Source organism: Callospermophilus lateralis, chromosome 14 (assembly GCF_048772815.1).
Source record: "Callospermophilus lateralis isolate mCalLat2 chromosome 14, mCalLat2.hap1, whole genome shotgun sequence".
Classification (NCBI taxonomy): Eukaryota; Metazoa; Chordata; class Mammalia; order Rodentia; family Sciuridae; genus Callospermophilus; species Callospermophilus lateralis.
The window spans coordinates 19,982,695-20,003,548 of NC_135318.1; the positions used below are offsets into that span (position 1 = coordinate 19,982,695).

Below are 20,854 nucleotides of genomic sequence, written 5' to 3' on the forward strand. Positions count from 1 at the left end.
CTGGACATATAGCTCAGTAGTAGACTTAGTATATGCAAGACTTGGTTCAATCTCCAGCACCACCACCAAAAACAAAAAAAAAAAGAAAAAAAATGGTTCAGACAAGAAGAAAGGGGGAAAGGGGGAAGATGTAGAGGGCAGATGGTAGAATAAAAACTTCAGGTTAGTGGGCCCAATGCCAAGCCAAGAACAGATGAGGGTTAGTACCAAGCAACAGACTAGCCTGGACGTCCCACCCTAGCTGGGATCTGGGGCCCTATCTTACTGTCCCCTTCTGTGCCAGGTGTGTTCTCATCCACATGTTGGAGAGTAAAATTGCTGTGCTGGAATTCTCCCCATTTCCCTTCCTTCCTCACCTTCTAAGTAGGAAGGTGTCATGCCCAGAGCCCTAGCTGGGCTCCCTCTCTCTTGTAACCACAAGCTGTGCCATGTGCATGACCTCATTGAGATACAGCTGGAGTGGGGGACTGCTGTCTCACCAACACACACACATTTTGTGTCCCTTCCCTACACACACACATGCACACACCAGCCTCTCTACCTACTATGGGGATATCACTTTCATCCTCCATTGATCCAGACAGGAACTGTCATAGGAGAGTAAGGAAGCCCAAACTATAGACCCACCAATGATGACTCCAAAACACATCAAAGCCACCCCCCGCCCATTTCTTGACCATCAGAGGTCTCAGAGGAAGTCTGGTTTTCCTTCTCACATGCTTGAGGAAGAGAAAAATGATAAGCTGCAGGCAAAAACAGAAGGAACTAGAGAATTAAAAAGAAAGGTAAGGGCTGTAGGTAAGGACATTTCCAAGAGCATAACAGAGGGAAGAATCAAGAGTCTTGATTCTTTGGAGAAAAAATAGATTGAGCCATGAGGGGCTGGAGAGAAGACGTCATAAGAACTGAGATGGGTTGTTGTTGATTGAAGGAGTAATGTATAAGAGCAGGATCAGAGAGGATGAGAATTAGGAAAGAGCAAAGCTACTAACTTTGGCTTGGAGGGTGGGTATTAGCTTTTGTAAATACAGCTGCTATGAACATGACTGCACCAATATCTGTTAAAGTGCCTGCCTTCAATTCTTTGGGACATATAAGCATAAATGGAAATGCAGGATCATACAGTACTTCTGTCATTAAATTGAAAGAATCTGTTTCTCTTACTCCCACTGGGCTTCCATCCTGAATGCTGATACCTGTTAGTATCACCCTCATATCCTTCTAACTTTCTTAAGTATCTATCCTGGTCATGTAAACATCTAGAGACCACAAGCATAGTGACAGTGCCAGTGAGAATTCCTGGAGGAGAAGCCAAGGATAAACCAGAGATGCTGGGAGCCAAGTAGGTATGACAATTTCCTTGCCAGCGTACCCCCATGTTTCTTTAGTGGAAGGACTCGTGGAAATAGGACATTTTGCAGCCACATTGCATGTAAGGTGACCTTGCTCAAGGACCAGGGCGGATCTGTGTTTAGGGTGTTCCCGGTATAAACCGAGTTTAGGGCGTTCCCCGTTTAGAATAGGGCGTATCCTGCTGCCTGAGTTCCCCTTGAGTTCTCACGGGATTCAGAATATATTTGGGAGACAGAAGCCCAGGAGGTGTGGATTTGGGCAGAGAACGTGGATTTCCCCAGAACGTGTTTGTAGACGGCCGTGTGAGATCGGTAATAAAGAATTGCTGTTTGAATCTACAAAGCTGTGAGTGGCTCGTGATTTGTGCCCAGCCAGACTGCGGCACAGAGCCACCTACTTTCATGCCAACTGCTCATGAAGAGACACACCAGTAAACCTACTGGCTGATGGGTTTACCTCCCTCAGCCTCCTAAGGGCTACTTCATCTCATAGCTTGCAAGACACCACAATCTTCTCCTAAAGCCCCAGAATCAAAAGTTAACTGAGTTTCCTGGAGCATTGGTTTGTCTCTAGACAAATCAGCAGAAGTAATTGTCTTGGCTATTTTCATTTCTCGTTTCTTCTGAACTGTTCATTTGCTGACCAGAAGCAGGAGCACTAGGAAAGTTATTAACAGTTGTACAGAAGCTGACAGGTGAATCAGGTGAAACTGGAATCCCCAAGGAGTCATCTAGACTATGCATCATCAAGAAGAGCCATTGTACTCCTGACTGAGGTGGGAATACCAAGCCTGCAAAAAGTTGGCTGCTGGGTATTCTGGGGAATCATCTACTTCCCTTTCATGCGTTTCAATTTCTCTTCTGATTTTCATTTCCATATGTGTGGGCTTTGGCCTTGATCGTTAGGTCTTCTGAGCAATCTTATAAGGCTCCAGAATGCTGAAATTCTTGGTCCTGAGCTCAAAAGGAAAGCCAGGAATGCTTCTTCTAGAATCTAACCCTATTCTTCAGGAAGATTTAAGAGAGTAGATCCATGGGAGTTTTGGCTAAGGGAGTTTCTGCATTATTTGTGATGGTACAACTAACTAACTAGTTTCCTCCCTTTTCTCTTTCCCATGCTGGTTTATTTACCCACTGTCAAGACAGTTAGTTGGTAGTAAGTATGTTTCTAGGATTGACAATTTGCTACTCTGTTTCATTAGTCTAATACTATTCTTGATTTCCTCAACCCATTTATTATTTTTATTTAATTTTATTATTAAAATAGATTTGCAATTCAACTGGTTCAAAATTTAAAACAATATATAAAAATGTACACACTGGGGGCTTGGGCTGTGGCTCAGTGGTAGAGTGCTCGCCTAGCACATGTGAGGCTCTGGCCTCCATCCCCAGCACCACATATAAATAAAATTATTGTGTACAACTACAACTAAAAATAAATAAATAAACATCTTTAAAAAAAATAAAAAATGTACACATTGAGAAACACACTTACTCTTCTGTCTCCACTCACCCACCACTACTTTATAGGTAGCCAATTGCATTAGTTTCTTATGAACTCTCATTTGTTTTCTACCTAATTTTCTACTTTTTTTTTTTTTTTTTACTGGGGATTGAATCCAGGGGTGCTTAACCACTGGGCCATATCCCCTGCCCTTTTGTATATTTTAGAGACAGGTTCTCACCTAAGTTTCTTTAGGGCCTCACTAAATTGGCAATCCTCCTGCCTCAGCCTCCTAAGCTGCTGGAATTACAGGTGTGTACCACCATGCCAAGTAATTATCTACTTTCAATTGAACAAAGAAGGGGCTGAAATTAAAGCAGAATTAATAAGTGAAATTTTGCTGTCTGATTAATGGCTATTGAGGACTAGTATCTCTGGATTTCTTCCCTCTGTGTTGACCTGGATCTTTCTGTGATTATAACTATGACTCAATGGATTTAGTAAAAACTTTCCTTTTAAAAAAAAATTATAGTAAAATAGACGTAACATAAAATTCACCATCTTAACCATTTTGACGTGCACAGTTCAGTGGCATTAATTCATATCATTGTACAACCATCACCACCCCACATGTCTAGAACTTCTCTCATTTACTCAAACTAAAACTTGGTCTCTATTAGGTAAGAACTCCCTGTTATCTCCTCCTCCCAGCCCCTGGCATTCCATTTTCTGTCTCTAAGAATTGACCACTCCAGTACCTCATGTAGGTAGAGTCCTACAGTATTTGTCCTTTTGTGACTGGCTTATTTCATCAGTAAAAAGTCTTTCAAGGTTCATCCATGTTCATAGCATGTGTTAGAATTTCCACTTTTTAAAGCTAAATAATATTCCATTGAATACACCACATTTCATGTATCCATTCTTCTATGGAAGGACATTCAAGCTGTTTCCACCTTTTGGCTATGGTGAATAAAGCTTCTATAAACATGGCTATACAAATATCCATTTAATTATCTGCCTTCAATTCTTTTGGATATATAGGCAAAAGTGGAATTGGTGGTTCATATAGTAATTCTATGTTTGATTTCTTGAGGAACCACCATATTATTTTTCACAGCAGCTGCACCACTTTACATTCTACCCAGCAACGCACAAGTGTTCCATGAAATCACTGATTTTATAACTAACGATTTTCCTGATTACAGTACATGTTCACAGAACATTTAGAAAATTCATAAGTGCAAAAAGAGGAAGTTAAAATTCCCTTTATTCTAAGTATGGCAATATGACTTGAATTCATATTATTCCGAACGGAAAATGGAAGAGATCCTTTGTTTCCCTGGTATGATTCTATCCAGGTGCTCACAGCACGATCCAAAAGGAGTGCTGACGATTGCCCTGCCTGGACCTCATCCTCAGAGCCCACCATGCTGGTAGTCCCAAACCCTAATCATCTGAAAGTTCATGCAGTTAAACTAGCTTCCTACTGTATTTGCAGGGCATCCCCAAGAAGGGTTTCGCCCTCTCTGTGTGTAACCAAAAGCTTGGTCCTTGTCCCCGATGCCAATTCAATAATGTGGGCATGGTTTTGAGAAAAAGGAAAAAGAAGTTTTATTGTTTTGCTAGCAAAGGAGAAACATAGGAGACTCCTGTCCCGGAGGCTGTGACGCTCCCCATCAGGAGGAAGGGGCATTTTAAAGGAGGTATTCCAGGTATGCCCTGACAGCATCTCTCACCCCTCCCCGGGAGCCCTGATGGTATGTTAGGATTCACTTGTTAATTTGAGAGAGATTCACTTCCTAGGTCCTCTGGCAGACATTTCCTTGCTGTGGAGCACAAATAACTCAAGGTAATCTTGTTCCCCTCCTCAGATTAGGGAGGAGGAGAAGGAAAAGAGGAAAAAGAAAACTTCTCCGTTTTAAAAATAAGCCTCAGAGCTATATTCAAAAGGCGAAGTGGATCACTGTCACATGTGGGTCTGTTTCCTCATCTTTAAAGCCACCTCACGGTTGATAGAGCTACATAAAATTTGAGGAAAGTGACTTGTCAAAGAGAAATACATTCTTCAGCCCACGCGGTGGCGCATGCCCAGAATCCCAGCAGCTTATGAGGCTGAGGCAGGAGAATCGCAAATTCATAAACCATTTCAGCAAAAGCGAAGCGCTAAGCAACTCAATCTCTAAATCAAACACAAAATAGGGCTGGGGATGTGGCCACACTGGCTCAGCGGTCCAGCGCCCCTGAGTTCAATCCCGGATCCCGATAACAAACCGCTCCCGAAAAGAGAAACACGTTCTTCAGCACTGAGATTTCCTTTTGGGCCAGAGTTCACCCAAAGGTGTCTGTCCTATCGGTCAAACAGCCAGCCCCGTCACAAGCCAGACGCCATTCATTTCTCCAAGTGCTCATTGGCTGATTCCACGGTGGCTCCGCCTTTCCCCCCCGCTTTTCTCCTATCACCGCCGCGGTCCTTCTGTCGGCCTGTGCCCTTATTGGTCTTTCCTGCGGTCGCTCTATGCCTGGCATTCAGAGTTAGCCACTGGGAGTCTCTGAATTGGGGTTTTAAATAACGCCAGCCGTGAAGTAGGCGGGGCGGGAGATTTGAACGGAAGGCGACGCTGACTGGGTGGAGCACCGGCTCCTCAGTGGCCCTCCGCCCAGGCGCTCTTGCGTCCTTTGTCGGTAACCAGCCTTCAGCTACGGGACCGCAAGGCGGAACAGGAGCCGTGGGGCGACCGGGAGCCGGGACCCTTTGTGGCCGGCGATGGGCCCTCGCCGCCGACGCCGCAAGCCAGAGACCCCGAAGAGGCGCAGCGCGAGTCCACCTCGCGGGACCCCGCGGCGGGAAGCCTCCTTAGGTAACCCGCATGGCCCTTCCCTTGCAGCTCACCCCTGAGCGAGGCATGGAAACGGAATTGCCACACTTCTCAGACGAGAAGGACGAGGCTTGTTGCCGAGCTGACAGAACGGCTGGTCCCGTGGCCTTCCGCTGCCAGTGGACACAGCCTCTGCCTTCCAGCCTCTGCTCTGGGCACGGTCCAGTGCTCAGCCCAACTAAGGGCTGCAGAAGGGGGCAAGGACTGGCCCGACAGCCTGTTCCTAAGACCAGTTCTTCTTATTACTACACACATTTATCGCGCGCTTACCACTAAACTCTTTTTCATTCATTATCTCATCTTTGTATTGTGCCCATTTTACAGCTTGTGAGAGAACTGAGGCACAGGCAGGCCAGGTAACTTGAGCAGTCACACAACTGGTTCTGGTAGACCCAAGATTTTTAAGCATTTGTGTTTGTGGGTTTTTTTGTTTGTTTGTTTTGTTTTTGTTTTTGTTTTTGTTTTTTGTTGTTGTTGTTGTTGTTTTGTATGTGTGTGTGTGTGTTTTTTTTATTGGCTTGCTTTGGTTGCAATTTCTAACTGCAGTCCTATTCTTAAGAGCTGTCTTTCCAGGTTTGTTTTCCTTCAGTGAGTGTTGGGCCTTAATCAAGACTCCCTGCACGCACCGCTTCCCTTTCCTGGGAAGCAGGAAGAGTTTATGGTCCTCAGTTTCTTGATTTGGGGCTTGGAGTTGGCAAGGGTGGGGACTACACACGACAGCAATAGCTGCTATACTTGTCTTCTGAGAGCAAGGGGGGAAATGTATTTTAGATGATTTTAAGTATTACTGTTGTAAGAAATGTAAAGAAAAAAATATTTTTCTTTGCTAAAACATAAAAATTTAACCTTAATTTAGCCAATTTGCTAAATTCTTTTTTGGTGCTGGGGATTGAACACAGGTCTCATAGACCATGGGCTAGCCCTTTACCCCTGAGCTGCATCCCAGCCCTTCATTAATCCTAGAAGTTCTTCTATTGCTTCAATTGTATTTTTCTTAAGCAAGCTGTTATAGCATCCGGAAATAATGATTTTTGACTCTTTTGTGTTTTTACACATTTTACTTCTTATTGCATGGTATTAGTGAGACTCTAAGACTGGAAGAGTATTATCTTGGCCATCTTTGTCTTGTTCTCGATGTTAATGGGAGTGTTAAATATGATGTTTGCTGTTGCTTTCCAATGTAGAAGCATCCTTTCTACTATTTCTGATTAAATGAAAAGTTTTGCCTCAAATGGGCACTCATACTTCTTTTGGCAGTCCCTGTTGCTCTTGTCTGGTATTGTTGCTTTTCCATTCTCCCCATGACAATTCCATACTTTTTTTTTTTTTTTTTTCCTTTTTTGACATAGGATCTTGCTGAGTTGCTCAGGCTGTTCTTAAACTTGTGATTCTTCTATCCTTTTGTCTCAGACTCCTGAGTAACTGGCATCATAGGTATGCGCTACCATAGCCTGCTCCCCCTCTTCATACAGCTTCAGTCTCCTCACTTACTCTTAGGGAGGGGTGTTTCCTTGACACCACATTTCCAGCTTCCTAGACTCCCCATTTCTTTCCCTTTTATAACTATCCTTTTAAGTAGTGATTATAATGGCCTTGCCTAGGTATCTGCCTTCCTATCAAAAGCTGCTCCAGCTTCTTCAAGGGCTCTTAGCCATGTCTTTCTTTCACCTACAAAAGGGCTTTTTTTGGTCCCTTCTACCTGCTCCTAAAATTAAATCCAAACATTAGCATTGGCAAACGTGCTCTAGTATTTATGATCCTCAGAAAAAGGGCAAGGGGATTTCCCTGAGCCCATATTCTCAACTCCCTATATTCTCCATTTCTGTTTCCCTTTATAGCTATTCTTTTAAGTAGCCAGACTCAAGTGTACACATTATTCCCCACTTCCCAGTCACCCTTCAACCCACCTCAATCCCACTTTCTGCAGCTACTATCCATACTTGAACTACTTGAACTACTACAGCAACTTTCATTTGCCCAATCCAACAGGCAGGTCTATGTCCTTTCCTACTCTGTCTCAGAAGCATTTGACACAGTGGGCCACTTTCTCCTTGAAACATTCTGTTCCCTTGGCTTCCACGACACCATGCAATCTGGCAGTTCCTGCTTGGGTTCTCTTGACTGCCTGTGTCACCTCTCTCCAACTCCTTGATGTGGGACTTGGCATCTTTTTCTCTTCTATCCCCTGCCTGGTGATCTCATCTATCCCTGTGATTCTAAATACCACTTTTAGAGGCTGGGGATGTGGCTCAAGTGGTAGCGCGCTCGCCTAGCATACATGAGGCACTGGGTTCAATTCTTAGCACCACATAAATGTAAAATCAGGATGTACTTTTTTTTTTTTTTAATTTTATTTATTTACTTATATGTGGTGCTGAGAATCAAATCCAATGCTTCACATGCTAGGCAAGTGTTCTGTTGCTGGGCTACAACTCCAGTCCCTATTATCTTTAATATTTCTTTTGCTCCATGTTCTTTTAATTTTTAAAATAACTCTAACAATGACTTTTTTATAATCAGGCCTCTGGACAAATTCTTTTTTTTTTTTTGAACTAACGGTGAACCCAGGTGTGCTTTTTCACTGAACTACATTCCCAGTCCTTTTTATTTTGATATAGGGACTCTCTAAGTTACTTGTGATCCTCCTGCTTCAACCTCCTGTCACCAGGACCACAGACATGTACCACCTGAGATGAACTTAGCCATCTTTTAATGTCAATGTTGGAACTAGAATTTGAGCCAAAGTTTGTGACTCTATAACCTGCATTCCTGACACTGGCACTGACTTATGCTAATTCTAAAGCTCATTGGCCTCTAATGAACTGTGGCCAACTGTCTTCACTTCTCTAGGCCCCAGGATAATCAAGACAAGGGTATTGGAGGAGACAGTATCTGATTCCTTCCAGCTGTTAACAAAAAGGCCTAAAACCAAAATAAATGAGTTTTCAATCTAGTGAGAAAGATAAGAGAAATATCAAGTACTGTGGCGCCCAGAGGAGGGAGGCAACCCGTCTGTTGGGAAAGGCTTGGGATTCAGGAAAGGCTTCATGGAAATGTTAGCACTCAAATCTCAAAGGAACATCCTTTTTTTTTTTAATTTAGTAAATGTTTAGCAACTATCTGCTGTTTTCTAGTTGCTAAAGAGTAGTGAATGAAACATTCTGCCCTTATGGAGCATACTTGCTCACAGTCACAGCCTAGTGACTTGACAGTTGATTTGTCTCAACCGAGCTGCAAGGCATCACCCATTTTCTACTGCACCTTCTCTTCATGATCCATCTGTTTTGTTTAGGTTCTTCCTCTCGTCAACATAGTCGGAGGAGAATTGGCTGGATTAAGGAGATCAGAAATCTACAGAAGAGCACAGACCTCTTGATAAGGAAGTACCCCTTCAGCCGCCTGGTAAGCTCCAGGGAGCTTCCCACCACTCCATGTCACCCTCTTTCCTTTAAATTTCCCAGCTATGTAGGACCCTACCATGTCTTACCTAGGTGACTAAGTTACATTTTCTTTAACCTGGTAGAGGACTCCATCTTCTGGAATTATGAGCCCTCCAAAGGCCCTCCAACCTTGCAGTTCTCTCTGGAATTGATACCCCCACTACCTCTACTTTGAAACTGTGCTTTGACTGTAGAAATAGAACTCTCTCGGGCTGGGGTTATGGTTCAGAGGTAGAGCACCCGCCTCGCATGTATAAGACCCTGGGTTCGATCCTCAGCACCACATAAAAATAAGAAAGTGAAATAAAGGTATTATGTCCAACTACAACTAAAAAATAAATATTAAAAAATAATAAATTGATGTTTAAGAAAAAGAAAAGAAATAGAACTCTCTCATCCACCTGTCGTTTGATCCCTTTTCCTACCCTGGAGATTGCCTCCTTATCTCCCTACCACCAGTAAGAGATATGCCATTTTCTAAGCTCCCAGGAGTCCATACCTGCTGCTGGTTGGGCCCTAACATTAAGGGCCAGGACAGATTGATGGAGATGAGAATTCATGGGAGACGGTTGGAGAGAGTCTGTCTTCCCTTTAATCTCTCTTTTGTTACTCTACTCCTCCTGATCTCTGTCCCCACTCCTCCGCAGGCAAGAGAAATATGTATGAAATTCACACGTGGTGTGGACTTCAGTTGGCAAGCCCAGGCCCTGTTGGCACTTCAAGAGGTAAGAAGGGGCTCAAATACCACTGGTGAGTGCTGAGAGGGGGAGAAAGAACATTCCAGAATTCCATAGGACTGCCTGTGAAATATTACAGGCTGGTCTGACCTCCTGAAGACAGTGACATATTGATGAGGGTTTGGAGGAGATTCTGTGTGGTGGCAGCAGAGCTCTTTAGTCATTCCCTCTGTCCTTTTTGAGCTCTCAGAAGTGCAACAGGTCTCCAAAGAGCAGCCTGTGCCTTTTGTCTGTGTCTGTCATTTTCTCTTTTGCCCAGGCAGCAGAAGCATTTTTAGTTCACCTCTTTGAGGATGCCTACCTCCTCTCCTTACATGCTGGCCGAGTCACTCTTTTCCCCAAGGATGTGCAGCTCGCCAGGAGGATCCGCGGCATCGAGGAAGGACTTGGCTGAACTCTTGCAGCACTGTCTCTGTAAGTCCTTGTGTCTCACCAGAGAGCAAGTACACTGGGGGAAGACACCCAACTGCTCAGCCTTGGGGCAGGAATTTCTCTGAAGGGATCTTCCTTCTCCATCCTTAGTTCCCTGCCCTCTCATCTTGCCCCTGTTTCCTAGTAATACCTTGGCCTTTACTTGATTACATGGGAGTCTGTGGCTCATGCCCTTTTGAATAATGTCAAATATATTTTTCTCTTATCCCCCAAATCTCAGATAGAATTTGACAAGGAGCAGATCTCCTCATTTTTATTTAAAGAAAATGTTTTCTTACTTTTGAAAATGCCTTTTTAGTAAATGTGACTCCTAAATTTCAGGGATGTTACCTGGGACTCTCTGGAGCTACAACTAGACCCAGTGGTGTCTGAGGTGCTACCTGGATTTTGTTGTCTCTGAGTGGTGTGTGACTGTTGCCCTTAAAACTTTCTTTATGAAGGAGAAGAATGCCCGTTTCCTCTGTAGCAGAGGTGTTATAGGAGACAATCAACACAGTTCCAAAGGCCTGAAAAGACTTAGTTGGTGTGTTACTCATATGACTTCTAAAGGATTTTGAAGACATCAGATCTGTCATGTTATAGGAAAAGGATATTTACTTTGTTTTAGATCTTTCTGTACTTTATGCATTTTTTAACCATGTGTATATTTGTACTGTTATTGAAAATGAAAGGGAAGAATAAAAATAAATAAATAAAAAATTTTTTAAATGTAAGGGAAAAATAAGAGAAGAGCACTTCCATTTGTTACCTTAAAGGACCCAACTCTCCTCATGTACAAATCTCTGCCTTCCAGATTAATATCATTAGTGACTGTCAACAAATGTCTTGCTTTTCAAAACTAAATTGGGAGTTGAAATAGAAATAATTTTTTTGTTGTTTTTGGTTTTGGGACTAGGGATCAAATCTAGAACCTTATACATGCTAAGCATGCACTCTACTCTCAGCCTGAAATTTTTGATTCTTTCTAGCAAATTTCTATCAAAATAATTCAGAAATTCTCTCATAGAATTTAGCATTTTATTCTTAGTTGTAAATCATAGATATATCATATCCATCCAAGATTTTGTTTTATTCTAATTTTTTAAAAAATTTTGGGGTACTGGGGATTGAACTCAGGGACAATTAACCACTGAGTTACATTCCCAGCCCTTTTTATTTTTTAAAGTGTTTTTTCAATGCTTTTATAGGTGTTTTTATAGCTTCTTTGTGGAGAAATAATAAAAATAATTTTTAATGAAAAAATTAAAATGAAGTTATTGTTTTAGCACATGGAGATTATACCATATTTTTTGTATTTTAACATTAAGTTCCTCAGTTGCACACCATTTGCAAACACCCACAATTAAAATGAGAATCAAGGGCTGTGGTTTTGCCTCTGAAGTAGAAATGAGCAGGTAAAACCCTCGTCCTGTTTCTAAATGCAATTTAAGAAATTTCCTGAGAAATGAAAAATGCCACCCAAAGATCTGAGAAATGTGAGTGATGAAAATGAGCAGTGAGTGCAGACTACTAATAATGACGTATTGGTCAGCTAAATTCAGAGACAGACCAAAGGGAAGCGCTGAATTTTACTGCTTAATAAATTTTAGCCCTTTGGAAAAACTTCTTGTTTGACATCAAGTCATATTTATGCAGACATTTGAATAAAGCTTATCTAACCTTGAATATATTTAGTGTTCTTGTCAGAGTATTGTTGATTAGAAGATTATAGACTTTCTGTGGTTTTCTTTGACATTTCTTTGCTCTTGAAATTGTACCTAGCCATATTTCACTAGGCCAGGCAGGATGCATGCTTTCTGTATCACATGGCATTTGTATGATAACATGAGAATAAGTAATTTACATCATGATAATTAATGTTATACAGTGTTACAATTTACTGTAAATTTTGAGCACTTCTGTTGTTCAATTTTTTGTGTGTGTGCTTCTATACTTTCTGGGTGATTTTTATCAGCATTCTTACCTTTCCACTGAATTTTTTCTGTTTTTATATTTTTAATATAAAGTATTTTTTTTTTAAAGAGAGAGTTGAGAGTGAGAGTGAGAGAGAGAGAGAATTTTTTAATATTTATTTTATTTTAGTTATCGGCGGACACAACATCTTTGTTTGTACGTGGTGCTGAGGATCGAACCCGGGCCACACGCATGCCAGGCGAGCGTGCTACCGCTTGAGCCACATCCCCAGCCCCTAATATAAAGTTTTTTGTTTTTTTTTTAAAATGCCGGGCACCGTGGCATAGGCCTGTAATTCCAGCAGCTCCAGAGGCTGAGAAGGAGGATCATGAGTTCAAAGGCAGCCTCAGCAACAGTGAAGCACCAAGCAAGTCAGTGAGACCCTGTCTCCAAATAAAATATAAAATAGAACTAGGGATGTGACTCTGTGGTCAAGTGCCCCTGAGTTCAATCCCTAGTACAAAAAAAAAAAAAAAAAAAAAAATTCTAACATTTTAATCAATTAGTGGTTCATTCAACAAAACAGAAACCACTTGAACTACTTCAAGCAAAGAGGAATTTGAAGAAGGGATTGGCTATAATCACTTCAGGAGTGATGGAGGAGCAAAAGGAAAGAGGACAAGGATCAAACAACTGCCCGGGCCCAAAGCCCATCTTCACTGCTGCTTTGCAATGCAAGCCCCTGCCACTACTGCATTGAACTGTATCAGTGCTACTGAGGAAGAAGTCAGAAGCCCCATTTTGCCTGCTTCTGCTGGTGCTACTGCTGCTGCCACTGCCTCCACCAAAGGCACTTCCAAAACAGGAAAGAAAATGTCTCCTTTGTTTCTCCCACCTTCCAGGACCCCCTAGCATCTCACACTGGCAGAACCTAAACAGAAGCACCTTCAAGGGAGCCTGGAAATGTAATTGGCTAGCTTCTAACCCTGCTGTGTTACAGAGAACTTGAAAAGGTGGGAATGGGGCTTGGAGCCAATAGATGGAATTAGCACACATCCCACCCTTGTTTCATGAGTGCAATACCATTTTAAGGGCATTTTATTATAAGTTTTTGTTTTGCTGCATAGTTTGTTTTCCCTTAGTTGCCTTACCCCTATGTCCTGCATTTGTTCTAGCCTTTCTTTTACTTCTGATGTGTTCCTTTGATTTCTAACCAGCCTTGTGGGTAAAATGGAAAGGAAAAAAAAGCTCATTGGGAGTTCTGAGCAGTTTAATGGGATTTGTTGACTTTGAGATTTGCTGTGAAGTGATCAGGTGAGCCTTTTGGTAGGGAATCCCCTGTTATCTTAGACTAGACACATGCACAGAGAACAGTCATCCAGCCTTATTGGAAAGCTAAAGCCTAACTGCTTCTAGGGGCTGAGTGCAGAGGGAGAGCTGAGAATACCCATATTCAAAGTTTACTATGCATAAGCCTACTTACTATCCCTGGATTTGGCCTTCATAAGTCCACAGACCCTCCATCACGTCATCTCTTGAGAACAAGGACCCATCTATGGGGATGGAGAGAGGCAATCATCCAGTGAATGAGTGGTAGGGGAAAAATGTCCAAAGATTTGTTTTTTTCCTAAATGGCTTACAACCAATCTTCTACTTTAGCCAAACATTTCCCCCAGTTGCAGAAGTATTTGATAACTCTCAGTTTCTGAACATTATGAAGATTTTGCAGTGTGGATCCTGATAGTTTTCCATCATCTACTGCTACCTTAGGATTCTATAGTCTATGAAATCAGTTTCTACTTGTTCATTTGCTTTTTAACTTTCAAAAAATTTTTTACTGTTTTGCATCTCTTGTTCTCCCCATCTTTGTGAATTGATGTTGATATTCTTACTTTTATTCTTACTATAGAATTACATATTGGCAGTATTCTTTTTTCACATGAAAAAGTTAATTTCTTGGTTTTTTGGGTTCTGTTTTTGCTGTTGAGATGTTAGTTGTCAATACAATTGATTCTTTGAAATTAATATTTCTGCAATATCATTTTGTTATGTCTAAGTGTGGATTTTTTTTTAATCTTGCTTGATATTCACTGGGCTTCTTGAATATGGATTGATGTCTTTTCACCTATTCTCAACTATTACTGTTTCAAATATTTCCCCATTCTCTCTTCTCTCCTGAAACTCTAATTGTTGGCTTTCTAGTCCTTTTTGTTATGTCCTCTGATTTTCTTTTCTTTGCCATCTTTTGGTCTATCAGTGCTAACAGATTATTTCTTCTACGTCTATGTTTCTTCTACCCTTCTTTGTAATACATTGATTTTTCTCTTCAGCTATTTCTAACCTATTTTTAAACCTGTTTTCTTAATTTAATTCATTGTATTTTTTAGTTCTACAATATCTTTTTGGTTCTTTCTAATTTTTTGTGTTTTTTTTTATAGTTTCCATTTTTCTGCTGAAACTTTGTTGAATTTGGCCTTTATTTCCTTTAACAGAATGAGCATCATTATTTTCCAGATCTGATTCTCAAATCTGATGATTTGAGTATTTTCAATTCTTATGGGTCTCTTTCTCTTGGTTCTTGCTCATGATCTATTTTCTCATTAGTGCTTAATTACCTATCACATCTGTATGAGGAAATAATTTGAGGCCTACAACGACATCTTCCTCTAAAGAGGAAATATGACATACATATTCCCTTACATCTTCCAATCAATGTTTGCAGAATTCACATTTCTTCTTTCAGATTCCTGAGGCACTGAACATTCAGAAACATCTTAATTCAATGGCTTCTTACTCACCTTACTCCTGGGGATCGCCAGCCTTCCCAGGGCAGCTTCCCATGCTTACTTTGGAGGGTCTGTATTCCACTGTCATCTCCCAAGCTACCCAAGGCTGCCAAAAACATAGCTCATTTCTCAGCTATCTTTTCAGGGCTGGCACAAAACCCCCTAAAGAAAATGTTGCACCTAATCTGCTGTTAAACCCATCTCAGATTTCCATTCTCTCTCCACTCTTGCATCAGTAATTACTAATAAGTAATCACTAGCTTGTTAGCAATTTAATGCTCTTAAGTTATAGACAAAGATATAAATATTGTTATTAAGTATCAAACATACCATGCTATCACAAGTAACATCAAAACTAAGTTGTAAGTTTGGGGAAACCAACCCAAACTGACTTGAGGGGAGGTTCACGGGACTTAAGAGTCCAAAAGTATTCCTGACTTAGCCATAGCTAAATCTAAGGAGAGTACAATGCCATCAAAGTATGATCCCTCTCCACTTTTGGCATTGCTGCTTCTATTGGTGTTCCTCTTAGGCAAACCTTTGGATTCCATGACTATGTTTTATGGCTAAAGGGAATTGAGGTTGCAGATGGAATTAAGAGTGTCAGTCAACTGACATTAAAATAGGGAGATTATCCTAGATTATTCATTGGGCCCAATGTATTTTAAAAGGCCATTAAAAGTGGAAGAGGGAGCCAGGTATGCTGGCATATGCCTATAATTCCAGCTACTGAGGAAGTTGAGGCAGAAAGTTTGAGCCAGCCTGGGCAACTTACAAGACTATCTCAAAAAAAGGCGGGGGCAGGGGCCTGAGTTATAGCTCAGTGGTTGAACACTCCTATGTTCAGTCCCAGTACCAAAGAGGGCTAGGAGCATAGGAAGTAGAAGAGAGAGACAAGAGAGTCAAACAAGACAATAGAAGAATGATCAGAGATACATTGCTGGCTTTGAGGTGGAAGAAGGTGACTACTCCAAGGAATCTAGGCAACCTCTGGAAGCTGAAAAGAGCAATTGACTGTCCCCTAGAACCTCCAGAAATAAGAATAGGCCTGCTAACACCTTAATTTTGAGTCCCGTGAAATTTGTGTTCAGACGTGTACAGAACTATAAGAATAAATTTGCAATATACTTAAAATACTAAAAACTTTTGATAATTTGTTATAGCAGCAATAGAAAGCTAACACAAGTTTGGCTTTATTTCAATGTTATTTCCAAGAATTAAAAACTTCTATTTTTAATTTTTAAAAATTTTAAATATTGCATATATATTCCAAACTACCACAAGTCACAATTTTACAGCTCAGTTTTCACAACCTGAAGCACTAATGTAGTCAGTATTCAAGAATCACATTCCTAGCATCCCATAAGCCTACTTTGCACCTGACTCTAGTTGATAGTTCCCTTGTCTAGAATAATAATATTCCTATCTTTTAATATCATAGTCTAGACTACTATTTTAATATCAGATTAGTTTTGACTATTAAATGGAATCATACAGTATATTTTCCCTTGCATCTTCCAATCAATGTTTGCAGAATTCACATTTCTCAGGTGTTAATTCTACACCTGAATGTCCATGAATTCTACACCTCAGCTTTAATCAACCTCAGATCAAAAATGTTTGAAAAAAAATTACATCTGTACTGAGTATATACAAACTTTTTTCCCTTGTAATTTCCTCAACAGTATAGTAAAACAGCCATTTACATAGCATTTCCTTTGTGTGAGGCATTATATGTAGTCTAGCAATAATTTAGAATATATGGGAGGATGTATGTAGATTATATGCAAGTACTATGCCTTTGTATATGAGGGATTTGAGTATCCATCCATAGGGCGTCTTAGAGCCAATCTCCTACAGATAGCAAGGGACAATTGTGTTCCCTTGTATAGTAGATCTAAATTTACATATACCCCCCCTTTTTTTTTTTGGACATTTGGGTAGTTTAGAGTTTAAGACTGTTAGAAATATTGACCATTTGTATTGCCTGTTATGGTTTAGATATGAGGTGTCTCCTAAAAGCTCATGTGAGAGACAGTGCGAGAAAGTTTAGAAGTGAAATGTTTAGGTTATGATAGTTTTAACATAATCAGTGCATTCATTTTCTGATAGGAGTTAAATGATGGTAATGAGGCAGGTAGAGTGTGGCTGGAAGAGGTGGGTCATTGGAGTGTGCCTTTGGGATATATAGTTTGTCCTTTGTGAGCAAGAGCTCTCTACTTCTTGGTGGCCATGTCTTGAGCCACTTTCCTCCACCACACTCTTTGCCATACGTCAGGCACAGAGCAATGGAGTTGGCTGTCTATAGGTGAGATCTCTGAAACTGGAAGACCCAAATAAATTTTTTCTCCTCTAAAATTGTTTTTGTCGGGTCTGTTGGTCACAGCAGCCAAAAAAAAAAGGGGGGGGGGACTAAAACATTGCCTTAAAAAATTATGAAAATCAGAGATGTAATTCATTGTAAAGTTTTTGCAAATGTTCCAAATATTTGAAAGAAACCAATTTCTAATACATATGTATGTATAAATTTTGTGTAATTTCATGAATATATGTTTTGCACTTTTCTGAAAAAAAGCTGTGACTTTCATGAGGTCCATGAATGATTACGAACCCCATTCTGGAATTACTTGAGTTATTTTGGCTTCAAACTCATATTAATGATTATAAGTATATTGTAAAAGCACACTGTATTTTTCACATCGATTTTGTTTTTAATGTTCAAAGCCCACTTGACATATTTTTGTGAAAGTTTCCACCCCTCTACTAGCATCAGAGGGATAATAATTTCTTCAGTGGAAACAGCTTTTCACTGACAATGATCTGTCAGCATCTAGCTTGGTGCTTACAACTACAGACAAACACATCATTTATGTTAGATGGATTTGGATCTCAGAGACACTGAGTGGAATAAAAATCAACTTGGTCTTAAAGGAGCAGCCAAAGCATTTTGATTGAGGATTTCTCCTTTCCCCTCCCCATCACTGGGCCAATATTGCTGTCCCATATGATTCCCACAGGGGAGGAATAGATCTGTAATTTTTTCGGATCAATTTAAGTTCCTCTCCATTCTGCAACCTTCATTACTGCAGAGCTTTAAGTCCGTGTCCTCTGCAATCTATTTAGGGAAGCAGTCTTACTACTTAGCATCTGCCACCATCCTTTTCCTGCTAATTGGCCTGACCCAGCAAATCCAGTTGATCTCAAACCACACTATTTCCCCAACTACCTATCCTTTCTCTAGTCCTAACCAGCACCCTTCAAACACCACTGGGGTTTTAGCTGCTTAAACTTTACTGATTTTTTTTTTTTAATTCTTTGCCAATCCATCCCTGAGCACCGTGGAATCCTCCACTGGGCTGGTATCTTCATCCCTGTGCTTTGGCATAAACTGTGGGGAGGGCAGGCTTCAGTTATGACAATACCTGGCATTCTCCAGGGCTGTAGTCCTGGGAGGCAAGGTTGATTTTCCCATTCTCAAGGTAGTTGAGCCTCATGGGAAGGACACCCAAGTCTTGTCCACCTATGAGCAGTGTGAAAGGGGATCCAAGTGGTAAAAGGAACGGCCAAGATGCTTTCCAGGTGGTACTACATCCAAAGCAATAGGTCTAAAAGTGCTTTGGGTCATTATTTTCAGCTAAAAGGACCTTTCATGTGACTCCTTTGTTTTTGGTTTTTAAACCTTATGTTTAGCTTGGATTCATCATAGAATTTCAGGGTCAAAAGGATTCTTAAAAGTCATTAACCCAGACCCATTTGAATCTCTTCTGTAGCTCTCTGCCACACCAACCTTTCTTCAAATACCTTCAATAATAAAAAAAACACTATTTACTCAAGGAATTAAGTTTCAGAAATCTCTAATTGTTCAAATCCAATTCATTGGCAATTTAAATGCATTTTACCTGCTACATGTAAACATGATCTATTTAATATTTCCATGGTAAAACTTGAGAAGACCAATGTGGCTATACTCAAAAATGTAAGTGAAATGTTGCAGTTATATGAAGGGGGAAAAAGGGTGGAACAGGAAGCTGTAGGGCTAAATTGACAGCCAATGTGAGCATGGTTTTTGTTTTTTTTTTTCTTTTTTTTTTTTTTTTTTTTTTTTTGCTTGAGCATGCTTTTTGATAAATGAAGCAATAGAAGCAGCAAGAATTTTCTAAGCTGTTTATATTTCTTTCTACAAAGTAACACAGATTGATCATACTGATTCAAAGTTAAGAAATCTTCTAACTCCTCCTAAGATAATAGCCGCCTTTGCTTCCCACTCTTTCAGGAGGAGAGTTCATAGGGATTGCTAAACCAGACTCAGAAATATCCCTCTTCTGTTTCCATGGCAATGAGGTCAGCCAGGAGAAGCAGCAGAAGATACCAGGAGAAAACAGAGACTGGTGGGGTCAAAGTCTTTGTCAAAGCTTCAAAAACTCATCACACTTGGAGACCCTGTTTGCCCTCCCTGACTCTTTCGCCTTTCCTGGCAGGACCCCACAGGAATGTCCCTGGGTCAGGGCTCCTCAGAGACCAGACACTGCTTGGTCTTAGTTCTGAAGCTGATATTATTGCCAAACCTACCTCGCACTTCTATTTCTAGAGTTAAACTCAAAGGGCAGGGCTTGTTAAGTAGTATTGTTGTTCAGAGAGGCCTGAGCTCTCTGGTGACAGGAATCTTTCTCAGGAAGGCATCAGTGACTGCAGTTTGCATCTTTCTGCTATGGATCAGAAAGTGTTCAGTAGATGCTTCTGGAATGAATTGACAGATCCATAGGACCTTAAATTTTCCCTTCTGAATAGAGTTTGCAGCCAGGTTCCTTATTTTGCCTAGGATCTGACAGGGTATGACAGTGCATCCGGAAGTCTAAATTTAATAAATGTGGAATTTTGGAATCTTTTTTTTTAAATACATGGATTTTTTTTTATACATAGAATGCTTTACAATCTTATTACACATAGAGCACAAAGTTTTGTATCTCTGTATAAAAAGTATGCCAATTTATGCCATTATACATGTACTTTTTTGCATTACAATTCTTAATACACATACATACCACAATTTTTCATATCTCTGTTTGTATATAAAGTATGTTGACACCCAATTCAAGTCTTCATACATGTACTTTGTATAATGATGGCCATCACATTCCACCATCCTTGCTAATCCCCTTCTCCCTCCTTTTCCCTCCCACCCCTCTTCCCTATCTAGAATTAATCTAATCCTCCCATGTTCTCCCTCCCTACTCCACTATGATTCACCTCCCTTATATCAGAGAAAATTCGGCATTTGTTTTTAGGGGATTGGCTGACTAAATTTTAGAATCTTAATAGTTGGATTTTCAAGTCTTTATTAAAAGCAAAGAACAGTCTCTACTAAAAGCAGAGAAGCTGAGTTCCAGAGATAGGAGATGACTCCCCTAAAGCTAGAGAGCAGCTCCACTGGATTCCAAACTCCTGGAACACAGAGCCTCTGCATGCTGTATCTGCCTTCTCAGTTCCTAACCCAAGATCCAGCTTGGAATAAATACCCATTGAATGAAGATATGAATGAATGAGCAAATGAATAAATGAGTTGTAGCTGGAACACACATTTGCTATTGACATTAGAGGTTCTGGGTATCTATATATCTGGGCATCTGTTGGCCTCTGGAAGCCCTGCTTACTCTCAAAACTGAATTAGTCAGACTTGTTTCAAAATCAGAATATTTGAAAATCAAAGTATCCAAGGGATCCTGGAGAGATAGGAGTTGACAGTTCTTACTTCTTGCCCCTGTGGGCAAAGCAAGTCATCCATTATAGAAAGCTATAAACAGAGGATCCCAGATCATAGCATGGAAAAAAGAACTGCTATTGAGTGTCACTCATGAAAAATACCGACAGAGAAAGCAGACTGTACACTCAAAGAG

The 20,854-nt window shown here is 40.6% G+C and overlaps 1 protein-coding gene across 2 annotated transcripts; it reads left to right on the forward strand.

The window, feature by feature from the left end:
- The first annotated feature begins 5,482 nt into the window (after window positions 1–5,482).
- Cenpa (centromere protein A) lies at window positions 5,483–12,558 on the forward strand. 2 transcript variants are annotated; one of them, XM_076833612.1, is made up of 5 exons: window positions 5,483–5,654; window positions 8,965–9,074; window positions 9,760–9,837; window positions 10,109–10,263; window positions 12,522–12,558. In XM_076833612.1, the coding sequence occupies exons 1-4, from the start codon at window positions 5,561–5,563 to the stop codon at window positions 10,241–10,243; spliced, it is 417 nt and encodes a 138-aa protein (XP_076689727.1). In that variant the 5' UTR covers window positions 5,483–5,560; the 3' UTR covers window positions 10,244–10,263; window positions 12,522–12,558. The 2 variants fall into 2 exon arrangements, with proteins under 2 accessions (XP_076689727.1, XP_076689726.1); XM_076833611.1 differs by lacking the exon at window positions 12,522–12,558 and adding an exon at window positions 10,603–11,201.
- Window positions 12,559–20,854: the final 8,296 nt, after the last annotated feature.

Coding starts and splice junctions, on each gene's coding strand:
- Cenpa (XM_076833612.1), top strand. CDS start 5,561: ATGGGCCCTCGCCGCCGACGCCGCAAGCCAGAGACCCCGAAGAGGCGC. Junction 5,655..8,964: donor GCGGCGGGAAGCCTCCTTAG/GTAACCCGCATG, acceptor TGTTTTGTTTAG/GTTCTTCCTCTCGTCAACAT. Junction 9,075..9,759: donor AGTACCCCTTCAGCCGCCTG/GTAAGCTCCAGG, acceptor ACTCCTCCGCAG/GCAAGAGAAATATGTATGAA.